This window comes from Pseudopipra pipra, chromosome 22 (genome assembly GCF_036250125.1).
Source record: "Pseudopipra pipra isolate bDixPip1 chromosome 22, bDixPip1.hap1, whole genome shotgun sequence".
NCBI classification, from domain to species: Eukaryota; Metazoa; Chordata; class Aves; order Passeriformes; family Pipridae; genus Pseudopipra; species Pseudopipra pipra.
Window position 1 is genome coordinate 5,313,717 of NC_087570.1, and position 26,376 is coordinate 5,340,092.

General features: G+C 41.0%; 1 protein-coding gene across 2 annotated transcripts in view; it reads left to right on the forward strand.

Moving 5' to 3' along the window:
- PRDM2 (PR/SET domain 2) overlaps positions 1-26,376 on the forward strand; it is a 63,505-nt gene that overhangs the window by 486 nt on the left and 36,643 nt on the right. For both annotated transcript variants that reach the window (XM_064678638.1, XM_064678637.1), the window contains exons 2-6: positions 5,695-5,768; positions 12,131-12,248; positions 12,513-12,616; positions 15,765-15,917; positions 20,847-20,973. In XM_064678638.1, the coding sequence (XP_064534708.1) occupies positions 5,760-5,768; positions 12,131-12,248; positions 12,513-12,616; positions 15,765-15,917; positions 20,847-20,973 (511 nt within the window). In that variant the 5' untranslated portion in view covers positions 5,695-5,759. The remainder of the gene's footprint in view (positions 1-5,694; positions 5,769-12,130; positions 12,249-12,512; positions 12,617-15,764; positions 15,918-20,846; positions 20,974-26,376) is intronic.

The following is a 26,376-nucleotide window of genomic DNA, read 5'->3' on the forward strand; positions in this document are numbered from 1 at the left end:
CCCGAGGCTCCCGCGGGGTCACGTTCTGCCAAACCGAGCGAGCGGAGCTTGGGGAAATTAACTCCAGAATTGGTTTCCTCGCTGCAAATGCCCTTCCGTTAATTCTCCTAAATTGGAGATGTTCATATATCATAATTCATGATGGTGCAGTGGTACCACGGGGAAAAACCTTTGGGGTGAGAGCAGAGATGTTGGTGTGAGACATGTGGGGCAGCTCTAGAGATGTATCTTCGGCACATTTTTAATCCGGAGCCAGAGCAGCGTGTGGAGATCGCTGATAACCATCTCATGGCAGGCACCTGGAGCCTCCAGTGAAGTTTCCAGTGGTTTCAAATTCATATGGAGCTGCAAATTTTCCATTTTGAAGTAGTAGAGGAAACTTTAAATTGTTTTCAGCTGTTGAAGGAGGAAGGGAAGGTGGTGTGGCTGCACCTGCTAAATCATTCAGTGGCAAGAGAAGTATTTTTCTTATTTTACATTTGAGTAGCAGTGGACAGCTCTTGCAGCAGCAGGGGCTGCCTGTGCTTGTGATGCTGCCCCAGTTTGCTGTGTCCAGTCTGTGCTCTGGACTGGGGACATGTTATTTGCATGCAAAGTCTCTTTTGGCTTACTCAAATGTACTGAGTGGATTAAGGGAACTGGAGATGTACAGCAGCGTGGTATTTAATTATTGTATTGTTCTCTTCTGGCACTTGCCAGGTTTCAGTAGAAACGATGGGCATGTTAAGAATTCAGGGCTGCTTTCCTTGGTGTAGACAGAGGGATCTCCAGCTGTTCCAGCTGTGGAAAGGCACGATGGTGACTCAGTGATAGCATCAGCACTTTTCAGACAGAGACCTGCATCACTGATCCATGGGGGAGTGACTTTTAGGAAACAAAAGAACTCTTGGACTTGCAGACACAGCAGTGAGAGCCGTGCAGAAGCACCTGTTGGTTTTCAAACGTGGAGCTCCCAGGGTTTGCTGGGGCTGAAGTGCCTCAACTGTCCATGGCTCAGATAATAAAAATGAATTTCACTTACAGTGAACCCCTCGTTGTGTTAAATGAAAGACAAACCATCCCTTTGGATAAAATATCTTAGGTAGAAATGCCATGATGAGTGTGATGTTTGGAGATTTCCCGAGTTGGTGCCTGTTTAGTGTGGTTTCAGCCTTCCTTCTGGAGCAGGCTGGAAGGTGGGGAAGGATGTTGAAGTACTTCTCCACACTTGTATAACCCATCCTTTTTTTTTTCCCTATTGCATATTTGCTTGAGAGTGGAAGGGAAATAAAGCAGAAAGTCTTTTTCTGTAAAAGCTGAAATGGCTCTGGAAGTCCATCCTGCAGTGCAGTGATGTCCCCATTTCACTGTTGTACGTAAAATCCTCGATCCTTGGGGGTAAACAAGTAATAGTAGTGTATAAAAAGGAGATCTGAATAATGCTTCTTACTGAGTGTCTGTCAGTTAAAAACAGAAGTTCAGAGAGATTTAGAGATGAACAGTAATGTATTCCTGCCTTGGCAAACCTTTAATTTAAAGCACTGCAATGTATTTGCTGTTGAACTTGTTAGCACGGAAAGGACAGAGATGAGCCTGATAATTAATGACTCCCCCTCAACGAAATAATTTCTTTTATCAGTGTGTTTTTTCTCCAGTTGTATTTTTAGCTGAAAAATATTTTTTCTCTGCCTCTGTGTAAAACATGCCTGTAGACAAAACTGGGAGGCTGAGCCGTGTGTGGTGAAAAGAAATGACTGAAATGGGTTTTTTCACATCGTGGTCCATCAGCAATGTACTTGTCTGAGAAAATTTTCATTGGGTTTTACTCTATTTGCAAGTAGAATTAAAGTGCACTTGTATCTGAAGATTGGAATGGTGTTTCTGTATATTTGCAGTTGTTAGAGACCTGTTATTTTCTGTTGACTTCTCTTGACTAGTTGCTGTTTAATTAATAAACTCTTGGGTTTGTGTTGTGTTGGTGATTTCTTGGCTCATTTTCTTGGTTACCTCCATAAACCTCTCCAAGTTATAACTGTGTATTTGGTTATGTGGCAGCAAGCAAAGGCTTTTTTCTTACTGGACAATAGGTAATAGATCTCAGTGCTCAGAAAATCACTGCCCTTTTTTTTTTCTCTGTTCTTATTCAGGCAGCCTTGAGTAACTGAAAATGTCACAAGATGCACTATCAAATACATATTTTAATCTTAGTGTGAACTTAATTTTTTTTAATTGACAACCTTTGTTTCACCTAATAGATGGAAAATTCGTGGATTAGGGTGTTTAAGTGTTGCCCTGAATAAATGGAAATGTCCTGATGTTTAGAAAATGGTCATGGGCTGCAGCTAGAAACTAAAGCAAAGCCAAGAGCTGTGCAGAATCCAGCCTGAACCCTGGTCATTAGGAAAACAGGCTGGGGAGACTTGCAAGTTGTTCCTGGTTCTCTAATGAACATGTTTTTACTGGAGCAGTGATGTAATGCATGTCCCATTTTCAGCTTCCAAAATAGGCTTGATACTCTCATGCCTGGTTTTTCCTTCCTCTGAATTGGAAGCAACAGCCTCTTTCAGAATGCTTTTTGATTCTGGGATTTAAAAAAAACCAAACACGTAGAGAAATGATAAATATGGGTTATAAAATCAGAAGATAGACTATAAAACCTAGAAGTGCTGATTTAGTTTGAAAGAGGTGATCTGCAATGCTTTGTGTAAAATGACTTGCTTTCATTTGCAGACTTTGTTCCCAGAAAGTTATATTTTTTCTGAGGGAATATTTAAAACTCTTAAGTGTAGATTCAGAAATCAGGTCAAAATACTTTTTGTTTCAAGCATTTTGTTTTAGAGTGACCACAGTGTTTCCTTAAATACAAAAGCCTTGTATATTCTTATCTGAATAAATATAATTTGTTTCCTGGAGCTGAGCTTTTCTAAGTACACTTTTCTGAGTCTAAGCTTGGATGATGCAGCAGATCTCCTTTCTCAGGTGCTCCCCAGATGCTCTAATATCTGCAGTAAGTGTGTGGTACTTGTGCACTCAGGAGACACAGTAGTAGGTGGTGGTTTGAGCTCAGTATGACTTGGTGATGTTTTCTGGGATGTTGAAATGTTTAAAACTCAGGGTTGCTGGTGCCTGTGCTTCACTTATGGCACAGAACCTTTACCATTCTTTTTTTTGGGGATTTCAGTGAGTTGTCAAAGTTCCCTGTGGTGGATGTTATGAGCAATATCCAGGTCTTTATAATCCAGCTTTATGTTGCTGTTGAGTTTGGAGGAAAGGTTGAATGAGAACAGTTGTTATTTGGTGGAGCTGCTGAGTGAGTCTTTCAGAGTCCCGATGCAGTTGTGGAGCATTACTGACTTCAAAACAGGCTGAATGTGGCCATCACCGAGTCTTTAAATTGAGTCACAATTCCCCCGGTGACACATCAGAGCAGCATCACTTCCACAGGGGCTTTCCTGGCAAATCTTGCCCGGGACCTGACTGTGTGTCCCAAGGAAATCATTAGAGTGTGCAGTGAAAGCTCGTTCCTGCTCGCTGTGATAAGAGTAAATACCTTGTTGGTACTCAGTGATCGTGCTGGGAATTGATATTTGTGCAGCAGTTGTACAATTTGTTTCATATTTTCTGGGGTTTATTGAATTTGTGTACCAAAAATTAACCCCCAAATTACTGTTGCAGACGCTTCTCTTGTTGTCATGTTTCATTTAGGTAGAAAAAACCCCAGTGGCTGCACACAAGTCCATATAGAGTCTTAATTTTATTGATTTCCCATTGCAATTAATCTTGCTTTCCACATAGTTTAGTTCACTGTTAACAGAATAAGGAACGTGGAGGAAGGAGAAAGTGCAGAAAAATGCAGAACTGCAGGTATAAAATTTTGAAACTAATAGCTTTAAAAATGCTTGTTGAAGCTTTGGGTTTAATGCAGCTTAATTTCTCACCCAATTGTGGTTTGTGGGCAGGTGGTTCCTCTGGTACCTTGTAGCTGAAGGAACAGAGAAGTGCAGTTTGTGAGGGATCTGCCTGAACTGTGTTATACCTGGATGTTTAACTACATTAATATGTTTTGTCATCTTCTAAGAAACACCCCTGGGAGGTTTGGAAACAACCAGTCGTATAAAAGCTGAGTAAAATATTTGTAAAACTTTGTAAAAATACCAGGCTTGTTTTTTGGTTTGAAAATTCCTTGTAAGCTATTAATTCTAAGCAAAATAATTCAGAGCTAGCATATGAAATACAAGAAAAGTGTATTTTTTACAGCTCCAATGAAACAGAGTCAAAAGGTTTTGTTCTGTTTTTCAGATTTTTATTTAACAGCTGAGGTAAGAAAGCTCTGCTACCCAAAATATTTCATTTATAAATTGACATGTGGGTGTGGTCCCAGTTGGCAATGAATGAGGGCACTGGGTTTTTCAGACTTTTATGCTGAGTCCAGTACTGAAATAAGTCAGGAAGTTGTAATAGCACATTCCAGAAGAAACGCTTTTCTTTGGATGTGTTCAGGTGTTCACATGGAGCTCCTGATCCCATCCCTGGGCTTTGCTGGCAAACTCTAAACCCCACAGAACCAGCTGCAAAACTGGACCTTAAATACAGAAGTTTCAACCCTTTGCCTAAATGCTCCCAAAGTGTGGAAATCCCAGGACAAAAGGAGCTAATCCTGGAAGAGCTGAATACAACAGAAATATCCTTTCCAAGGACATTTTCCCTTTTCATATGGATTTCTTAAGCAATGCAGCATTTGAGTGATGCTTGGCACAGGGGATGGTACACAGCATTAATTTTTTCAGTGTGAAGATGGGAAGGATTATGTGAAATGTATTTGGAGTGTATTTTACTAGAATGTATGTTAAATTAAATGTTAGTATTTATGCAGAGGACTTAGTAAAAAAAAAAAATAAATCAGTTAATCATTGTTATAATAAGAAACCTAAAGACAGGGAAGAAATGGAATAAAATGCTCTGAGTCAAGAGGGATCAGTTAACTTCCAAAGGAGGGGGATGCTAATTTATTGAAAATAATGTATGACAGCAGGAAGGGAAGTGATTCCAGCCTAATTTGCAATAAAGCTTTTTTTGTGTGCATTAAAAAAATAGAAAGGAAGTGAGTTGATGTACAAGAGTCTGGGATATGGCATCGTTCTGATTTAATTTTGTCTCAAGTTGTGGGTTTCCGAATTTGATGCCTACTTGATTTAGGGATTTTTGTTAGAAACCTTGTGGAATCTCAGGCTTCTGTTAAACAGGAAGGTATAATAAAATACCTTAATAAAAGGCTCTGTTTTTAAGGAATATTTTCCTGTTTCTGACATGGGGTAATAAAGGCTCAGTACATGCATTTTCTTAATTTGAAAAGCACAAAAGGCCTTTCATAATGCTTTGATATAAAATTCTGGAGAGATCTGACTCCTAAAGTTCTTAAAATACTCAATCTTGAACAAACTAACTCACTTTAAAAAACCAGTGGAACAGTCCTTCCTGGGCACATTTCTGCTACATCCTCATTTAAAATGGGAGAAAGATTAATCCATCTTGAGATTATTCAGACACATTCGAGCTACAATAACAAAACTGCAGCTCAGAGCAGATTTTTTCTAAAGAAATATACTCCTTTTTGACAGATGATTTAGAAAGAGAAACTCCAGGTCTGTGTGTACTTTCAATTCAATGTGAATTTGTAGGTAAGTGCATGTTACAATTGTCTGTTTTTCTTTTCAGGGCTCATGTAATCAAAGGAGTTTCTTTGTTGTGAGTATCTTTTCAGAACACAACGGGAATTCAAAATGAATCAGGTGAGTATGAATGTAAGACTTTATCAAAATCCTTAGAACAGTTAATTATTAATAAAAAAAGTAAATCATCCACTACAAGAGAAATGGTCTTTAAAATCTTCAGGCTCATTAAATTTCCTGATCATCCTTTCTACCACATGTGTGCTTGTGAGATTGTTTTATTTCAGATTGAAGTGTTTTGCAGTGTCTAAGTTATTACTCCTGGCACCTCTTACAAGAACACCTCTCCAGAAAAATCTATTTCCTCCTCAAGCTGTAGGTAATAATTCAGCTCCTTATAAAAGTGGCTTGAAAATTGAAGGTTTCCATTTTTTTAAAATCTTTTTTTAATGACTTTCCCATTTCAAATGTGCAGTAAACAACCTGCCAGGGGAATTGATTGATTGGGAAGTTTCACACTTGTCTGAAATCTGAAGTGTTTCTCCTGGAATCAAGTGGAAAGACTGGGAGGGCACAGTTCCTTTGTGGTGCAGTACTTTGCTGTATGAATTCACAGATATCCTGACTGGAAGGTGTTGTTTTAATCAGTGCCAAGTGTAGAGCATTTTAATTCTGCATTTGTTTTTATCCAAGTAGGAACTGTACATCAGTTTGTCTATCACACACAATTGCATTACTTAAAGATACAGAAAAAGCACACGTTGCCTTACATTTTCCTCCTAAGTCTCTCTCTCTCTGGCTGATCTTCCCAAGCCCCTTTGGTGTGGCAATGTGACTGCAGGAATGTCATTTTTACTTTGCTAAAAAAGTCAGCCACGAACAGAAGCTTTATGAGTCAGAAAACCACAGTCATGTAAAAAGCTTTGTATACTTTTTATTGGTGCCTGTAGCTAATGTGTGCTTTTATTGCCCTTTATACCCTTATTTGATCAGCAGCAGCCCTGAATACAGTTAGCACTTTACTGAAGTATGTTCTCTCTGAATTGTAGATTCATAAGTAATTACACTGTGAAATGGGTTGGTGGAATGTTTCCTGTTGCTTTTTTCCTCTGATTTAAACTAAAAGGCCTTTGAGATATGTGTACACACTAAAAAGGTAAAAAGCAAAATACAGTGTCTGTCAGAGCCTTGAAATATGTCTTCTAAAAATACATATTTGTATTATATCTGTAGAGAAATATAAATGACACGTGTAATAGAAATGCCATTTGCATTATCACACTTTAAAGCATTATTAGTCTGTTTTAGGGAGTAGCAAGTTTAACTGTTGCTTCACAATTTCTGTTGAGACTTGAAATGTTTCCACCTGTAGGGTTTGCTTTGATGCCCTCAGTGGCACAGAGGGAGCAGCCCATTGCTCTGTCTGCTTGAGGAATAATCCTGCTCTGTTTGTCCTTCTGCTGAGCTTTGGATCCTGCTAAAACTCTGACAGCTGTAGCTCCTCACCTGTAATTGTTACCATTGACTGTCTCCTTCCCATCTGTGTGTCCTGTCTGTCCTGGTGTCCCCCCACCCCTGACCTGTTTCTAGAGCTCAGTAACATTTCTCTGCTGTATCAGAAGATACCTGTCTTAGGGGACTGCTGCTCATTTCTGCAGCCCTGGGATGTGACACAATTCAGGAGTGAGGTGACTCTGCCTCTGGGAACACTTCAGTAGCTCAGAGTCCTCCTCAGTCTTTCTGGCTTTCACATTTCGTTTCCAGAGCTCACATGGCTTTTTGTTGTTCTATTACCATTCCTATTAAGTGTGTATTTAGCATCAACCCTGTGGTGTTTTTTTCTTGCAGTGCCTTTGTCATTTCATTCACTGTTGACAAGTTGTAGTGCCAGGTCTGTATAAGAAATGTTTTTGCCTGATGCCAAACACCTTTCACGTGTTCTGTTCTCCTACTTCTTTCATTCTGCTTGTCTCTGCTTTTGGTGTGACTTCAGTGACCCTGAAACTAATTGGGCTGGTGTTAATTTGGTTTGTGGAAAAACTGCTGGTTTTGTGGTTTATCTTGTAGAAAAGTAGTGAAGGAAAACCTTTTCATAAATTCTGTGATATGTTGTAAGGAGAAGAAGGATTAAAATAAAAAAAAACAGCTGTTGGGTTTAATATTTTGGGGTTTCTTGGAAGGTTGCTCTCTCAGGATGGGCAGTGTGCATCCTCTGTTTTAAAAGGAGATCTGCCTTTAATATGTGAACTAGTTCAGCAGGCCAAGCAAACCCGGGGTTTGACTGGGAGCATTTCCTGCACCTCAGACTGCAGTGAGACAGAGCAGGAGGAATTTGGGGGCTCCCTGGAAAACAGCAGGGGCAGGTATTTAGGAAGTGCTGGGGCACATGGTAACAAACTATACCTGTGCTTGTACTGAAACTCCCTCCTCCCCCCATTCCTTCTGAATCTTTCAATGATTATTTCCAATATTTCTGATACATCTTTAATTTTCAAGCACACAAAGGGAAACTGTGACCAAGAGGGGCAGCCAGGCAGGGTACTTGGACAGGGAGAGACCTTCCTTCTTTCCCTTCCCTGTGCTACCTGGCACGACTCCCTTTCCTCAGCTCCCTCTTCTAACTCCTCTGCCATCTCCCTCTCTCTCCATGGCATCCTTTCCTTTATCTCCTCACTTCCCCTAATCCTGTTTCCACCCAAACCCACACAGGATGGTTTCTTCCTTTTTTGCTCTAATCTCTGATCACCTGTAAACATCTTGTTGCAGGTGCCTTTTCTACTCGGCTTAAATAATGTTTGTAACATTATAGACTAATTTGTAGTTGGTCCTTAGGGACAATTGTATTGAAAGCTGTGTGAAAAGTTGCTTAATGTGTTGAAAGATGCTGTCAGAGTGAATGGACTCTGGATTCCATGCAATCAGGAAAAGATGGTTTCAGTTAAGGCACCGCTTCAGCCCTCAGAGAATTCCCTGGCATTGTTCTAAAGTCACTTTATGCTGGATAATTTGAATGCCAGAAATGTAATTTTTTTATGAACTTCAGAGTAAGAAGCTTAAAAGTGAAATGACCTTCAGGTGGTTTTGTATTCAAAATTTCTGTCGTGGAGGGAGCGAAAAATACTGCATTAAGGCTTTCAGTTAGATGCAAAAGTTGGCTGTAGGACATGCACAATGCATTACCCTTATCAAGAAGTGAACTTTTTAAACAGCAAAAAGATTTAAATGTGACTGTTAAGTGTTGGGGGAAAAGTGCTTGAAATACAGCATTTCTTTTGGTAGACAGACGTGCCTTGGAGACAAGCTGAGATCTGGAAAACGTTTCAAGTAGCTCCATCTAAATTGCAAATAAAAATATATTGCACACATTTGACTGAGCTAAATTGTTTATTTTAGTGTTTAGAATTTGGTTACTTGTTACCATTCCTTTGAGGTGTGAAGTGTATTGTTGTGTACAAGGCCATATCCAGGTTTGTAGTACTTGTGAAATCCATTAATCTGACAACTGTTAGATGAGGCTGAGTACTGTGTTCTCTGAATGTCCTGCTATTCTTTGATTTATAACAATAAAGTTCTCACTGTATTTTACTCCATACAAATAGACTTCTTAAATGGTAGAACAGTTTGGGGATGTTTATGGCTAAAAAGCATCATGATTATTAAGGAATATGCCGGGAAAATCAAAGATATAACACAGCTCTGTACACTTCTGTCTGAATCAGTTGAGTCTGGTTTAAGTTTTGGTAGGTTAAAGTTTATTTTCTGGCTTGAGATTTTTAACTACTGATGCAGCAATTGAGATTTTTGACTGCTCATTTAAAAAGCCAAACTGAAAACAAAACCCCCCAAAGAAACCAAACCCCAAAGTGAAACCCAATCAAAAAAACCCACCCCACTTTTACCTTGAAAGTGGAAGTGCCTGGTTCAGAGAGCTGTCACACAGCCCCCCTGGTCTGTGCCTGGATATAATTTGTTAGAAACCACTGGGAAAAATAGCCTTGGTTCTCCCCTGCTGAAATGCTGGGATAACGTGCTGGAGAGATGTTTGGGTTTCTTTGATATGCTGAGAAGAACGTGTTTGTTTTTCATCTCAGACATGGCTTCTTGCATATCAGTTCAAGGCTAACAGATGGCTGAAAATCAGGCTTCTTTCATCAGTATTTTTCCTTTTGGGTTGTTGGAAGAGCAAAATACATCTTTGCTCTGCTTTGAATAGATTTCAACTATTAGAACTGAGGAATAAATATTTCTCCCCCTCCCTGGTTTCTTTGCTCTCTTGGATGGGAAGGGATTTCTGGCATTCTCTTCCTTCCATGGTTTCCACTTTGGGGGGCTTTCTCCCCTACAAATAGCTCTCTGGGAGCTCTGTGCAGCTGTTGGGGCTTACCAAGGCAGCACCAGAATAACTGTGCTCTGACTCCAGTTTGATCAGTTTTCTTGTCCTTGCAGAAGATTTGTTCTTGTAACTTCATTTTTTGAAATGTAGTGACTCATTGCCATAGCAGCACCCTCACAAAGAGTGGGTGCAAAGGCTGACAAGATTTATCTGTTTTGCTTTAGAGATAAACCCCTGAAAGTTGATAGCATATCAAGATGGATTTTAAAATCTATTTCCAGTAGCCTTTCAATATATTTCATAAGTGCCCACTGGAAAAACTACTGTTGTGTCTCTGCTTTATGGTTATAGGTAAAGGCAAGAATCATTTCCAAAAAGTCAGGGTTTACTGAGACAAATTTCTCAGTTAAACACCTCCAAAAAATTGGTTCAGAGCTCAAGTATAACACCCTTAATGTTAGAATTGTTCCTGCCATCACCACCAGTATTGGTTTCTAAGCAGAATGATTAAAGTTTGTTGTCAGAGGGCAGGTGGGGTTTTTTAGGGCATGTGGTTCAACACATGCCTAGTTCTCACCAAGCACAGTCCTTTCAGAATGTGAGCACATTTTATGGAAGCTTGTCATTCCTGTAACTTTAGAATTCTGGTAGTTTTTATAAGAAATAGTGGTTTTAAAAATATAATTAGGTAATAAGGATGGGTGTTTAATGACACATGTGAGTAGCATTTACTGTTGTGTTATACAAATAATAGTATGAATAATATTATAAGCAGCCTGTTGAACCTTGTAGGCTCCTTAAATTGGAACTAATCACTTGCTAAACATTTGTAAATCGTTTATTAGCTTTCTATTGCCTTTCAAACTTTAACATAAAAATACCTTAAAACCTTTTGTATTAATTATAACCTGCTGGCTAAGGCTTCTGAGCTGTTTATTGATTTAGGAATTATGATTAACATTTAGGGCACTGAAATAATAACTCATATGACTATTTAAACCCCTTTTTTCTCTCTATAAGCTGCTTTTAGCTTATTCTGTTGGTTGCAGAGCAATAAACTTGTCAGGCACAACTTGAATCATCAGGAGCTGCAGTGCCTGGACAAGGGGAATGGCTGCAGAGTGCCCGAGGGCAGGGTTAGGTGGGATATTGGGAAGGAATCCTTCCCTGTGAGGGTGGGGAGGCCCTGGCACAGGTTATTCCTTGGCTGCCCCATCCCTGGAAGTGTCCAAGGCCAGGTTGGATGGGGCTTGGAGCAACCTGGGCTAGTGGAAGGTGTCCTGGGCAGGGGATGGGACTGGATGGGCTTTAGGGTCCCCCAGGCCAGGGAGGAATCTCCACACACACTCCAGAAGGGAATATGTCAGAAGAGCCTGTTCAAATGTGGGACTGGGCTTTTCCAGGCCCAGCTGAAGGACTGGCAGTGAGATGTGCCCAGCCCAGCTGTGCCAGCTCAGCAGCTCCAGATGGGTTATCAGTGCTGGCACTGGTCCTTTATCAGGTTCTTCATCAGCTCTGCCACTTCTTCCCCTCCCTGGCCGGATGTTTGACTTTGGGCTTGCTGAGTCCTGCTGGATGTTTAACTTTGGGCTTGCTGAGTCCTGCTGGTTTCAGCATTATTCAAAGGGAGCCCAGCAGGAGCCCCTTCCCCATTCCCCACTGACAGCTTTGCAAACAGGGCATTGTTCCAGTGCTTTTACCCCGTTCCAGGCAGAGCATCCTTGGCAGAGTAGGTGGTGCATATCCCAAGTGCAAGTTCTGGTATCTACACTGGAGCAGTTAATTTACTGCAGCACCCTTCTTTCAATAGGTAAAACAATTAAACTTTTCACATTTGTGGACTGTACGTGCTTCTTAGAACTTTGAGTTTGGTTTTCTCCTAAAGTTGCTGTTTAGTCTTTCTCACAAGTTATATGTTTTCACATAAGACAAGATCAGAAGCTATTTTAGGTTATTATAGATTGAGTATGCCTGGAAGCCATCCTTAGAAAAAGGGAAATAAATGATTACTAACATATGTGGAATTATCCTCAGTGTGGTGAGTTTGGAAATTTTTACTTTTGTTTCAAGTCAGGAGGTTTTGTAGCTCGTGTGGGTTGATCATCAGTTGTTTTTATCTGTTAATGCTTGTTGGCTTTTGGACTTGTAGAACACAACTGAGTCTCCTGTCACTGTGGAGACCTTGGATGATGTACCTGAGCACGTGCTTAGGGGCCTTCCCGAGGATGTGAGGCTCTTCCCATCTGCTGTGGACAAGACACGGCTCGGTGAGTGCTCCAGCCTTGAGAGGAGAAGGAGGGTTTTTACACGAGCTCACATAAATCAGAGCTGCTGTCAAAATTTGGTGCCCTCCTGTGCTGGGTAGAGATAATGTTTGGTTCATTTATCTGAAATAATTTCATTTGGGAAGAGTGGACAGCTCCCATTTGGAGACAGACACACGTACTGATCTCAAGAAATATGAATTGGGAGTAGAAGATTTGCTTGAAATAACTTAGATTAGTTTTAACTCCTGATATGTGTCTCCTCAGGTGTCTGGGCAACAAAATCAATTTTAAAAGGCAAGAAGTTTGGACCATTTGTTGGTGACAAGAAAAAAAGATCTCAAGTCAAGAGCAATGTGTACATGTGGGAGGTAAGAAATGGCCTGTAAATGGGAAAAGGTGTCTGTCACTAGGTCAGTATTTTGTATTTACTTTACTTTTTCCACAGATTTTACAAATAGACTTGATGTAAGGTAATTGCCATCTATTACTAACAGTTATTTATAGACACTTGGACACTTGAGTTACAAAGTTTTCAACTGTTGGCACTGCTGGAAATTGCTGTGTTACTTTTTTATGTGCTGTGTGTGGATCACACCTGCCCTGAGGAGTCTCTCACTGGTAGAGCTTTGCTCTGTTGGCTTGAACCCTGAGTGCTCTCCCTCTGCAACTGGGGGCTGTCAGCTGCTCCTGAAATCAGGCAAATGAGGAGTTTGTGGAATCTCTTAAGGAAACCACAGTACTCCTCCTCATTTAGCTCTTTCAAAACCAGCTTTGTTATGGGAATGGGTTTTCCTTCTGGAGTTTTTATGAGTTCTCAACTCCAGCAGAATTTCTTGTGCTGCTTGTGTTTGGGCTTGCCTTGGAGCAAGTGCTGTCTGGACAGCTGAATAGCTGCACTGAGAGTCATGAGACCTGGGATATTATGTGCATTTTTTTAATAAATTTAATAAATATTTTTTTTTTAAAGAGAAAAATGAAAGAATTTTTTTTTTCATAACCACTTCCAAAGACTCCTTCAGTCATTCTGAGGACAAGCAGAGCAGGTGGTTTTAGCAAAGGGAATAGTCCAGGAGGGGAGGGCTGCAGGAGCTGTGGCAGAGCATGTTCTGCAGCACAGTTTGCTACTTTATGGATTTTTAGGCTAAAGATACTGGTAATAGTCATCCATCCTTCTGGCCCCTGGTCTGCAAACACTGAACTGTGTAAAAAACTGGACACACATGCAAAACTTAGTGTTAACCTCTGTCCAAGGATTTGATCCAGGACAATTTCCCCTAAATGCAGGTTCCTGTTTAGAAAAGTAATCAAGTGTTCAAGTAGAATGTTCATTGCACTGAGCTAATGCTACCTCAAACTCCACTGCAAAAGGTATCTCCAGTTTTGATCTGGTGCAAGAACATTTGGTGAGATTGAATCAACCAAGTAAATTATTGACCTTGCAATTGTGTTTCTCTCAGTGCTGGGTTTTGAATGTTCTTTGGGGATGTTTTTTCAATTAATGTTGAGAAATGACAGTTGCAAACAAGCTGTTACAGAGTTTCGTAGTTTGCAATGCAAGTGATAAATGGGAGCCCTTGGTAGATTCCAGAGTATTTGTGTGTTGCTTTAATACTGATTTTTGGAGTCAGAAAAAAAGCAGCTAAAATGAGAGAACAGCAGTTGGCCCCATATGGTGATACCTGAAAGCAGTCCAGGCTCTGAACTGTTGGAATATATGGTTTGTAGAAGGATGGGGGGGTGTGGGAGCAGTTCAGTGTGTGGACCCCAGCTGGGGGAACAACCTTTTCCACAAGCATCCCATTAGCTTCTTTAGTCCAATTAATCTGAATAAAAGGTAAGGCTTCTAAAACTGGCACCTCCAGTCAATTGGAATGGTTTGGAACTGTCCTGGTGGAGGATCATGGTGCAAAGGTGAGCTGTGTGTGTCAGTGGTGCTTGCTGGGTCTGAGGAGAGGACAGACTTTCCTTTTCTGCTGGAGAACAGCCACAGGTAGGAAAAGGAGAGCAAGTGGCTGAAAAGGGAGGGAGATGCTGTCAGCAGGTTTGGAATGACTGGCACAGCTGGAGGGGCTTGGTTGAGGTTAATGGGAGTCACAGCCAGTGTTCTACAGAGGAGTTGGAGCTGTTTTCACTGTGCACAAGGCCTTTAAAAATATTCTGTACATTAGGTTTATCTGAAAAGTAATCACCTGTTCTGTGAAAATACCATCATAAAGTAATATAAAAACATATTAAAGCAATATATATATATAGAACAAGTAATTAATAATTACATTCTGACATATAGTCCATATCTGTTTAACTCTTCCACAGCATTGTTGGCTTTTTTCTTCCATTTTAACCAAAAGAGTTGCTTTTGCAGTCTCATCTGTGATGCTGTTTATGCTTTCATATTGCAAGGGCTGAGTGTACTGGGGAACATTCTTTCAAAAGTCAGCTGATGAAATCCATGCTGGAATAGTTTAAGAAATGGAGATATTTTCTGTTTGCTTGGAAAGAAATCAAGATGACTGTGGTATATTTATTAAAATTTTACCTTTATTGATATAATTCTGTCTTTCTAAATCAACAGTATGTCAGCATAAAAGAAATCAAATTTATTAAATAGGGAGTTTTCTAAGCTGTTGTAGAAGTTTAATTGAAATTGAAAATGGAAAATGGTTTTAAAAGCCTTAGCATTAGTTGTAAAGTGTCAGAACCAATAAAAAGCTACAATATTGTAGATTTTTAGCTTTTTAGAAAAACAAAAAAAGAAAAGTACCTAGTGGTAGCTCTTTGTACAGGCATCTAACTTTGATTATAAGAAGACTGGGAGATGCATAACAGCTCTGGAAAGAGAAGCAGAGCTGCCTGTCACCAGAAAATACTGGAGATGTCACTCCCCTTCTTGCTTTATTGCAACCTGTCTGGAAATGTAAACCAGGAGTAGGTGTTAAACTTTTCTTCAAGAATAGAAACCAAAGAATTTATATCTCAGAACATGCAGAAGGTTATTGACAGGGTCAGTTTTTTAAGGTGAATCACAAGATTTCTGAAAGGTTAAGATATTCTTTTATAACCTGAAAACTGATTAAATATAAATTATGCTTTCCCATATCTTTCCAAATAAAGCAAATGCTTCTAACTTCTATATAGTTATTTTTTCCAATTCACCAGATAGTAAAAATAATTCTCTGTGCCTTTTTGTCTTAAAATCAGTCATTTTACCAAAGGCAAAATGTAAAGAGTATCATTTCAAGCTTACCAAACTGAAAACATGAAATGTTTTAAGGATTTTGGCTTTTGAGCTCCAAACCTTCAGAGAAGGGGTTGCAGGCCAGAAGTCTGGGTTTTTTCCAGTTGTACCTGATCCACTGAACTCCTGCAGAAGAGCAGCAGCACTGTGCCAGCACAGCCCCTGTGCTGCCCCTTCCCTGGGGGCTGCCTGTGCCCTCAGAGGGGAAAGATGACTTTGTGGAGCTGTGAAAGGTGTGGTTCAGTGCACATTTCCTTGGTTTAATGCCATTTTTCCCTCAGGTGTATTACCCAAACCTGGGCTGGATGTGTGTGGATGCCACAGACCCAGAGAAGGGCAACTGGCTCCGCTACATAAACTGGGCCCGTTCTGGGAAGGAGCAGAACCTGTTTCCTCTGGAGATCAACAGGACCATTTACTACAAGAGCCTAAAGGTATCACTGTCTGAGAATCAGTTCCTACTTTATTATATTTTATTATTATACCTTTTATTTCTCTTTATTAAAATAATTTTTTTCGCTGTTGGTATTGAACAGATTTCGAAACATTTTACGAAATTTATATTTATCTTCTTTATATTTACTTTGTAAATATAAAGAAAATATATTTGAAGCATTGCAAATGCTACATTTAATTGGTATAAATTTTTCTCTCCCAGTACAGTTGACATTAAGATCTACTGTTAAAATATAGGATATATTTCAACAGTCAGTCTGCCTTGTTGGTCAATGATTTGCAGTAGCACCGAATTTGATACAAATTAGAATGAAAAACTATAGCAGATTATATAAAATAAATGTTCTTCTATTTTTTTGGATACCAAGATAGCTTCTGCTGAGGGTTTTTTTGCAGCAATCAGTTATTTTTGTGGTTTGTGCATCGTATGACAAAGCTTGGCTGTCAAGCCACTTTTATAGGTAGCTCCAGGAACCAATTTTTCATGGGTTTATACCATTTCAGTTTTGTTCAGGGACTGAGGGGGAGGCAGGGAAAAGGATGTAATTCCTGAAGCATTTTATCTCCCAAACCAAGAAAAAAAAATGGCTTTAACTGTAATGGTGGAGCACACTGGGGTTAGAATATTGTGCCTAGAAAGTATTGACTCTGAGCAAGGAGCTCCTGGCAGTGAGTGTGTGCAGCTGGACTTGGTTTTTATTTGAATCTTTTCTGCAAAGGTTCTAGTCCTGATAATTCAAGCATTCACATATTCCAAATTGGTTTTTTTGATGGATAAGATTGCACTTTGGAAAATAACTGTGCTGCTGAAAGAGGCCGAGCACTGCTTAAAGAATAACAAATACCTTGTCACAGCACTGAAATATCCTTTTGTTCCTTTGGCTGTTGGCTCTTGCAACTTGATGAATTTTATTCCAGTCACACCTTACTGTTAACTGAGACAAAAGAAGGCATGTAATAAAAACCATCTTAAATGTCCTCCTTTTTCTGTGTATAACGTGTTATGGTCTAATTTCAAACCTGCTGTAAATTTACCAGCCAGGTATGAACACATGGTTCTTCCTGATCTTTATCATAATTCATAAATTCAGGGGAATTCCACTTGCTGATAAATAAAAAGCACAGGTTTTATTTACCCCCAAAGGAGAATTCAAGTGGCTTGTGTGTAATTTTGTTCTCCTTTACCTTGAAGCGTTTAAAATATTGTCATGGCTATTTTTTTCCCAGGGTTTTCTTGAGCTTTTTGTGGGTTTCTCATCTGTGAGTTAAACAGGCTGATTTCCAAGCTTTCCAAGCCTCATTGCTAAGATAAGCAAAGTCCAAATTTGCTTGGTGGAGAAGAACATCAAACCTGCACAGAGCTTTAACTTCCCTGTTCTCTGCTGCCAATGAATAGTTATAGAACTTTTAAGTGAGCCCAAGCAAATATTTTTCTCTTCCATCTTCCCTTCATCTTCACTGAAGGTTATTTGTAGGCTGCTTTGCATCTGCTTTGCCCAGGATGCATATGAGAGCTGGGATATTTCAGTGAAGCAGCTTAAACTCATTATGGGGTTTCAGAAGCTCTTCCTGCCTCTGCTCATGAAAGGAGCTCGTTGATCAGTGTTGTTCTGCACTCAGGGCAGGGCTTTCATTCCACAAGAAGTAAAATTGCAGTGAAAACACAGTTTCAAAAAGTCTTCTAGAGAAGCCTGGCTGTGAAACTCTCCTTGATTAAAGTGAAATTAATTTGCTTATGGAAGAATGGTTTGTCAGACAGGTTTCTAATAACTCAGGATCCTCCCTGTTACACAGGAGAACACAATATAACCTTGGGTCATACCTTGTGAAAGTTTCACCCAACTAAATGTCACTTTGGTTGCTTTTGGGGATGTGAGGCCACATCCAGGTGCAGAAGCACAATATCACAGTAAAATACAGTGTCTGCTAAGGTCAGGCAGGCAATGCCTGTCTGTCTGTCCAACACACATTGCAGTGCTTGTACAAGGAACTGAATTTTAGACAATCTGGGCTAGAACTTCTCAGGATATAATTTATTAGGATACTGCCTTCAAAAATAACAGACTTTGAAATTACTTTAAGCCTTTTGAACAGAAAGTACTCAGGTTAAGGACTGTTAAACGTTGTAGTTAAAACACAAAGCTCAAAAAGCATTAACCTGAGGAGCCTTTCCAACATTCATCCCCTGTTGAGCCAAGCTGTCCCCACCTGACACTGCCACACCAAGGGTCTGCAGGGAATAGTTTGGAGGAGGTTGGGGTTGGAGTTGTTATTAGAGGGTGCTGTCAGGAACAGTAGTGATGAAGTGGCACTTGCTCAGTGTGGTCCTTTTCTCACTCCAGTTTCCAGTGGGGGAGCAGTTTTTAATTGTCTGCTCTTGAAGCTGCTGCTCCACCTCATTTTAGAAGCTCGAGGTTAGAGGGCTTCAATTAGATTCTAGAGCAGTCACCATGAAACTAAATTCACCAAGTTGAATAATCCAGCCATGCAGCCAACAAATTCTGTGCTTGTTATCATCCCGTGTTTGCATTGCCTAAAACCTCAGCCAGCTCTTTTCTCCAAGCTTTTATATTTTTTAGATGATAAGGGGTTTTTTTTGCATCATCAGACAACTCTTGTGCATTCCTTGCTGCTCAACAGCTGCAAAATGGGCCCATGCAAAGAGCTTTGCCACTGTTTCTCCTCTGGGACTGGGGGAAGGCAAACCTTGGGCTTTGCTGATGTTAGAACTTAAAAACTTTGCCCAGCTGGAATCTTGCATCTCTTGCTGTTCCAGTGTCTGGGGGTATGAAGGTAACTCTCACCTTTATCGAGTGCTGTGGGACTCAGTAAAAAAAAAGTGCTGGAGAGGAAGGAAATAATACTGTTGTTCTTGATACAAAAATCCCCTTTGGTTCAGACTGGAACTAAGTCTAAGGACACCCTTTGCTCTGTTGGAATGACTAAAACCAGGATCTGATCTCCACCAGCCCCATGGGCATTAAGCCCTGAAAGAGGGGGATTGTAGTTAAGGTATTTAAATTTTTCTTGGTTTTGGGTAGAATGCTTCAGGAAATGGAGGAACAATGAGGAAGATTTTAAAAATAAGTACAAATACATCATTAGTCTGCAAACTTGGGGACTTAGTAATTTGAGTCTGATAATATTTTAAGGAGCATGTGAAGTAAACTGATCAATACCAGTTTCTTTTATTGGCAGTGCTGGGAATGGGAGTAGCATTTGCAGTGATGCCTATTTGGCATTGGTCTTTCCTGTGATTTTTTTTTTTTAATTGGATTAAAAAAAACTAGAAATAGTCAATTTGGAATGGCAATCAAACCTTTCATTACTGTGATGAAGTGGATTTGTTAAACATGCTGTAATTATCTATATTGCCATTAACCCACTGTGACAGTCTTTTCCTGTAGATTTTGTTCCAAATCCCAGCTGTAGTGGCTGCCTGAGCAGTGTTACTTATTATTATATTAGATTTAATTAGTGTTATTTAATGCTTTGTGTAAGGTAGTTGTGTTTGGCTGGTTGCTCCCTGGGAAGAATTAACTGTGAATATCCATAGAAGTGAGCTCAGGGATGTCACTGTTTGCAGGGATTTAAATCAGTGTCACTAATTAAGGCAAACCACAGTTTGGGATGCTGGAGCTGGAACATCATCATCATCATCATCATCATCATCATCATCATCATCATCATCATCATCATCATCATCATCATCATAATAATAATAATAATAATAATAATGCAGGAACTGTATTCATAATTAACTATTTAACTGTATTAATGTTAACTATAACTATATTAATATTAACTATATATTGTCAGGAACTGTAGCATTAGGACAAGGAGTAGTGGGTACAAATTGATTTCTGTGATTTTTTGGGGGGGATTTTTTTTTTGTTGTTGTTGATTTTTGGTGATTTTTTTTTTTTTAATTTGGTGGTGCATTTTGGAATTGAGTGACTTTTGTATGTGTTTTCTGTGTGTTTTTCTGTGATTTCATTCATTCCCAGGAGCAGGTTTTGGGGTGTCTGTGACTGATTAATTCATTAATTATGGGAGGTGGGGTTTGGGGTGTCTATAATAGATTAATTCCTTAATTAATTACAGGGGTGGGGTTTGGGGTGTTCTGCGATTGATTATTAATTAATTATAGAGGCAGGGTTTGGGTTGTTGTCTGTAATTGTTCTATTAATTAATTCCCAGGGGGGGCGAGGTTTGGGGTGTCTGTAACTGATCCATTAATTAATTCCTGGGGGACTGGGTTTGGGTTGTTGCATGTAATTGGTTAATTAATTAATTCCCGGGGGGCGGGGTTTGGGGTGTCTATAATTGATTAATTCATTAATTAATGCCTGGGGCGGGGTTTGGGGTGTCTATAATTGATTAATTCATTAATTAATGCCCGGGGGCGGGGTTTGGGGTGTCTATAATTGATTAATTCATTAATTAATGCCCGGGGGCGGGGTTTGGGGTGTCTATAATTGATTAATTCATTAATTAATGCCCGGGGGCGGGGTTTGGGGTGCCTATAATTGATTAATTCATTAATTAATTCCCGGGGGCGGGGTTTGAGGTGTCTATAATTGATTAATTCATTAATTAATTCCCGGGGGGCAGGGTTTGGGGTGTCTATAAATGATTAATTCATTAATTAATGCCCGGGGGCGGGGTTTGGGGTGTCTGTAATTGCTCCATTAATTACTCGCGGGGGGCGGGTTCGGTGTCCCCTCAGCCGCGCACCTCCGGGCCGGCAGGGGGCGCTCGGCGGCGGCGGCTCCGCGGAGGCCCCTCGGGGGCCGCGCCGGGGCCGCTCCCGCTCCCGCCGCCTCCGCCCCGCTCCGGCCCCGCTCCCCGCCCCGCCAACAACGCGCTCGCTCACTGGCCCCGCTCCGTGTGTTGTGTCCCCGCAGCCAATCGCGGCGGGCGAGGAGCTGTTGGTGTGGTACAATGGCGAGGACGACCCGGCCATAGCGGCCGCGATCGAGGAGGAGCGAGCGAGCGCCCGCAGCCGCCGGCACTCCCCGAAGGCCCGCAGAGGTACGGACCGCGCCCGCCGCCACCGCGGGGCCCGCGCCGCGCCCGCACCGCCGTGACCTTCCCCGGGGAGCGGGACGGGAGGGGAGGGCCCGGCTCGGCCCGGCCGGCGGCGCCGCGGGAGGAACGTGGAAGTTGTGGCGGCTGGAAAAGTTGGGAGAGGCGGCGCGGGGAAGGGGAATGGCAGCGGGACACGCGGGGATGGGGCAGGGGCAGCGATCCCGCGGGGGGCGGGGACTGAGCCCGGGGAGCCGCGATCCCTCCTCGGGAAGAGGGAGCTGAGCCGGGGAGCCGCGATCCCTCCTCGGGAAGATGGAACAGCCCAGGGCCGCCGCGATTCGTTCTTGGGAAGGGGGAGCTGAGCCCGAGGTCCACACGATCCCTCCTTGGGAACGGGGAGGCTCCTCCTGGGGCCGCCGCGATCCCTCCTTGGGAAGAAGGAGGCTGATCCCGGGGCCGCGCGATCCCGCTTTGGAAGGAGGAGGATGAGTCCAGGGAAGAGGGGACCTGGGCCCAGGGCCGGGGGTGCGTCAGTGGAGCCGAATAAAAACCGCCGGCCTTGTTGCTCCCTGCGGTTTTTAATTCCTTGTTGTTTTTAGGCTGATCTGGTGGCTGTGGAATCTCGAATGGCTGCTCCTGCCTGGCTTCGGCCGAGGAGGGACGGTGGGAGAGGCGTTTTGGGAGGGGGGTACAAACACGTTATTCCATGTAAATCCATATGTCAGAGCAGACATCCACGATTTTTTCCATGACTAATTCAAGCAGCAGTATTTTTCGGAGTGCGTGTGGCCTCCACGCGTGGCCTTATATAACTGACATTTTCACCAGCGTTTTAGGCCAAAATCGCAATAAAGCCTTTGGTTACAGGGAGTAAATAAAGAAAGAAAACATTCACGGCTGTAGCACAAGGATGCCGATTCCTCTTGCAGGGAAATATGTACATTTTGGAATTCTCTGAATGTTACAAATGAACCAAAAGAAAGGTAATATTTTAAGTGACATCACTGTAGTATTTAACTTATAATTTAGGGCCTGATCTTACAGGTTGTGGAACTCACATTGGGAACAAGCTCAGATATCGAGGAGAACAGTTATTATGTAAGTTTTTTTATTTCAGAGATTGAAGAGGGGGCTGTGGTGCAACACAATTAGTTCTTTTGAACAGTAATTTGTGGGTTAAGCAAATACAAGCTGAAATTCAAGCACTGATTTTTATTTACCTGCCTGTAATGAAAAGCATATTCAGCACATATATGAACAAGGCTCAGTAAATTACAGGCTGTATTATGGTTTTTCCTAAATCTGCTTTATCTTAGCACATGGAGTTTGTGTGCCTGTGATTTACCTGAAAGGCTAGAAAAACAACCTGCAAGAATTTGATTATATGATAAATCAGAGAAGCCAGACAGAATAATTTCCAAGGTAATTTTTCATGGCACAGAAGTTGGATTTGCATTCAGGGAGTTATAGGTAAAAATATCAGTAAACTAACTTGGTTCCTGGGTTTTGATTTTGTGCTGGTTTGTAGGTTCCAAGTTTTAACTGTTATGGGCTTTGCAGATTTCATAATTAGGAACAATAAATCTTTTCCCCTGTTTTATGAACACAAGCTCTGTACCAAGGCTCACTATTATTAAATAAAAAGCAACCCAGCAAAAAACAACTCCAAGCACAATATTGATGAAGCCTTTGAGAATAACCAAGAGCAATTTATTTATGGAATTATACTCTTGTATCAGGAAGGAGAAAGACCAAATTCTTAGCATTTAGTTGATTTGAGTTGTTATGATTCAAGTTTCAGTTGTAAAATGATAAAACAACTGAAATTGTATAATTCTGTTTTTCACAGGTTTTATTGGAATTCTTTTCTCTACATTTATTCTCAGCTATTTTTGTAGTAACATCTGCTAATATTTGCAATTCACAGCAATTTTCTTGTAAGAAATATATTTTTCCTCTGCAGATTGATAGCAGTAGATGCAGTGAGGATTCCAGAATGGCTTCTACTGCTATCCCTGGTTTTGTAGCTTCAGCTGGATCCTTGGATATGGAAGTTTCTTAACCCCAAGCTTGAGGGTTTTTTGGAAAATAAAGGATTAAATGCAGGAGCAGGATTAAAAAGTAATTAATTTAAAAATAAATAATTCTAATTATATGATACAAGAGTGGTGGCAGGAGAAGGATATTGTGAGTTAACTTGGTGCATGTGGAAAATTAGGAGTCAGTACAAGGTAATATTTGAGATTAAATAGTAATTTAAGAAGCTTTCTAGAGAGAAGCTCCTCCAGAGGGTTGTGGAATTTCAATTTATTGGTGACCTAAACAGATGAATAAATTCTTTCATAGTAAACTTTATTTTGGCCTGTGTTGCACATTGTTGTCTTACACATTGAGGAGAAAATAGAAGTAAGAACTGCCAAGTTCTGTGAACAAGTGTGTCCTTTAGGAACAGGTTTTCCAGAGGAGTAAAGTGACAGTTTAATACCTTAGGAATGACTAGCAAGACATTATTTGAGAGATGTGTTATAATTTAGTAGTTCAGAACATGGAGGTACTAAATAAAGCTCATAATTTTTCTGTATTCAGTAAAACAAATATCCTTTTGAATTTTTAATGCATCCTGGGCCTTGTCCTTGGACAAATAAGATATTTACCAATTAGCAAATAACCTTGTTCCTGCCACTGATTTAATGAGCCCTGCTCAGCAAAGGTGACCATTCCACAGGTATGAAAAATGGGCTGGTTTTGCCCAATTGCTCAAGGCTTTGGTTGCTGTAAAAGTGTCCCTGTTGTTTATTTCTGAATAAACCCCCTGGGCTGTAGGTGAGACCGAGATCCCATAAGAGGTAGGCTGGACTAAATTTGGGAGGTGGGGATGGCATTTAAGAACCAGCAGCTGCCCAGGTCTGGGGCAGACCCAAAGTCCAGCCTGAACTGTTCTCCTTGTCCTTGGGGTGACCTGTTCCCAAGTGATCCCTGACACAAGGTCCAGAACCTCCTTCAGGGGGGGTTTAGGATGGCACTGGCATTTCCTCCAGGTGCCACCTCTCCCTTGCACAGTTTTGCTTTTGGGGTCTGCATTCAAACTCCTTCACATCCCCCAGGTGTTGGCTGACTCCTGCCTGGAATAAATCCTTTCCCTCTTCCTTCTCCTGGGCACAGCAGCTCAGAATCCCAGAGAGAAGAGGCAGCTCTTACAAATATATTTGTACATATTGAAACCTTGCATGTTGTTCCCGAGGTGGGGAGTGCATTTGAGATTTAGAAAGAAATTTAGTGGGATAAATAGCTGTTGGAGAGGGTAGAAAAAAGGAAAACAACTTGATGAACTTGGGGAACATCACAGATTTTTATCAGAGCCAAGCTGTTGCTTTTGCCATGATAACTAATGGTAAAGAGCTCCCAGCTGCTGGTGCATGACCAACAACCAGCTGAAAAATTACCTGATTTTTTATTTTGTTGCTTTTGCATTTTCTGGAATTGCATTTTCTAGTTAAGCATTTCTCCTCTGCTTCTCCCAGGTCCTAGTTAATGTGCTTTATTCTGCCTGCCAAGCTTGTAGGGAATTTTGTTCAATCAAATGCATTAACACAAAGTCTTTCATTAATTCTCCTTCTAAGGAAAAAAAAGAACAACTTGGTTTTTACTTTACAGTTGAATTCATGTGTCCTTTAGAGGAGTAGTGTAGATATTTTTTTGTAGATATTTTTTTGTCTCATCAGGGCATTTCTTCCTCTGCATATGACAGTAATAATTTGTAGCAGTGAGCAGTAATATCAAAGATTAATGTTTCCTTCTAGAAGGAAGACTTGGTGTCTCTGGCTTCAGACTCAGTTTTTCTTAAAAAAGTAACTTTACACTGACTGAAGTATTTTTTATTTTTTTTTTAAAGAAAGGATGGTCATAAAAAAACCAAAACAAAAGGTTTTTATACATAAAGATATCCTGTGGTTTTATCAGGATATAACCTGCTGCAGGTGCTGCCTGGGCTCCAGAGTGGGATCAGACAGGGCTAAAATCTCATTTCTCTCCTGGATTATGTGGCAGATCAAAAGTCTGGTTTGGAAGAATAAAGATACTGATGTTACCCAGGATAAAAGCTTGCCCTGCTGTATGCTTGTGAATAATAGCTCTAAAAAAGCCTTTTTTGGGGGAGAGGAGAGCAGTGCTTTCCTTCTGCTCTGCTTGTTCCTGCCCGTGCTGGTGCCTCGCTGTGCTGGTCACTGTGTTCACTGCCCACCCTGCCAGCCCATGGCACTGGGGCTGCACTGAGGGCTGCCTGTGCTGCTCAGCCTGGCAAGAGGGGGGAAAAAAGGCTGTAATTCCATTTTTCCCAAAGCATGTGCTGCACAGTGCAGCTGGAGTGGGCTGTCACGAAACCAAGGGACCTCTGAAGCACAGTTGGGCCAACTCTTAAAATGCTTCTCCACTGTGGTGCAGGCAAAGCACCTGCATCAGGGTCACCTGTGCCATGGGGATTATTTATTATAGTCCAATTTTGAAGTCTCAAACCATCACTAATAACTCTTGTAAAACTTTGTTACATTAAATGGTTCTGCTGCTGTGGCAGTTTTGGTGTCCCCATAGTTCTTAAAGGTTTGAGGGAGAACATGAACTGTGGGCAAACTTAGTGACCAGTACTGGCCCAGAGACAGCATGAGACTGAATTCTGAATCAATTATTATCTGTTATAAAGAATTTTTTGTGCCTTGGTTTGCATCAGTGTGAATGCAAAGGGCAACTTCAGGCTTCTGCTTCCCAGATTCTAAATAAAAGCTGCCATCCTAAAAGTCCCATTGGTTTTTCTTCTGTCTCTAAGTGTAATTATTGCTGAAACAGTGTCACATTGCTGCTGGAGGAAGGGGAATGTAAGGATGAAATCAGCAGGTTGAATTCTGGGATAGTAGAAATAGTGCAGGTTTTTTTTGTTAATACTTTCTTAGGCATTCTCATGTAGTTCCAAATAATTAGCTGTACTTGAGAGTCCCATAAATATGCATCCTGTTTACAAAAGGTGGGCCTTGGATTGCCAGCTGGATGTCATCACAAATGGAAATCATGGCCAAATGATGCCCTGATTGTCTGGTTTTTTAAGGTACAAGAATTTATTGGGCTTGTGTGCTTGGAATAAGTTTAAAAGTTTGTTTCTAAAGAGAAAAGAGCTTGTGAGAGAAATGATTGTGTGTGAATTGGAATGTAACTTATAGAAGGATGTGTAAGTTGTACATTTGTAGCAAGGATACCATGAAACTGTATTCTTATCTAAGCTCTATTTCCAGTAAATTTAATGAAAAACTTTCATTTTCTAACCAATGACTGGGGAAAGACAAGACAAGCAAGGAGGAGGAGTTCAAACAAGATCATCTGGAGCAAAGTCTTAAAACTGGAATTTACTTTGATTTCCCC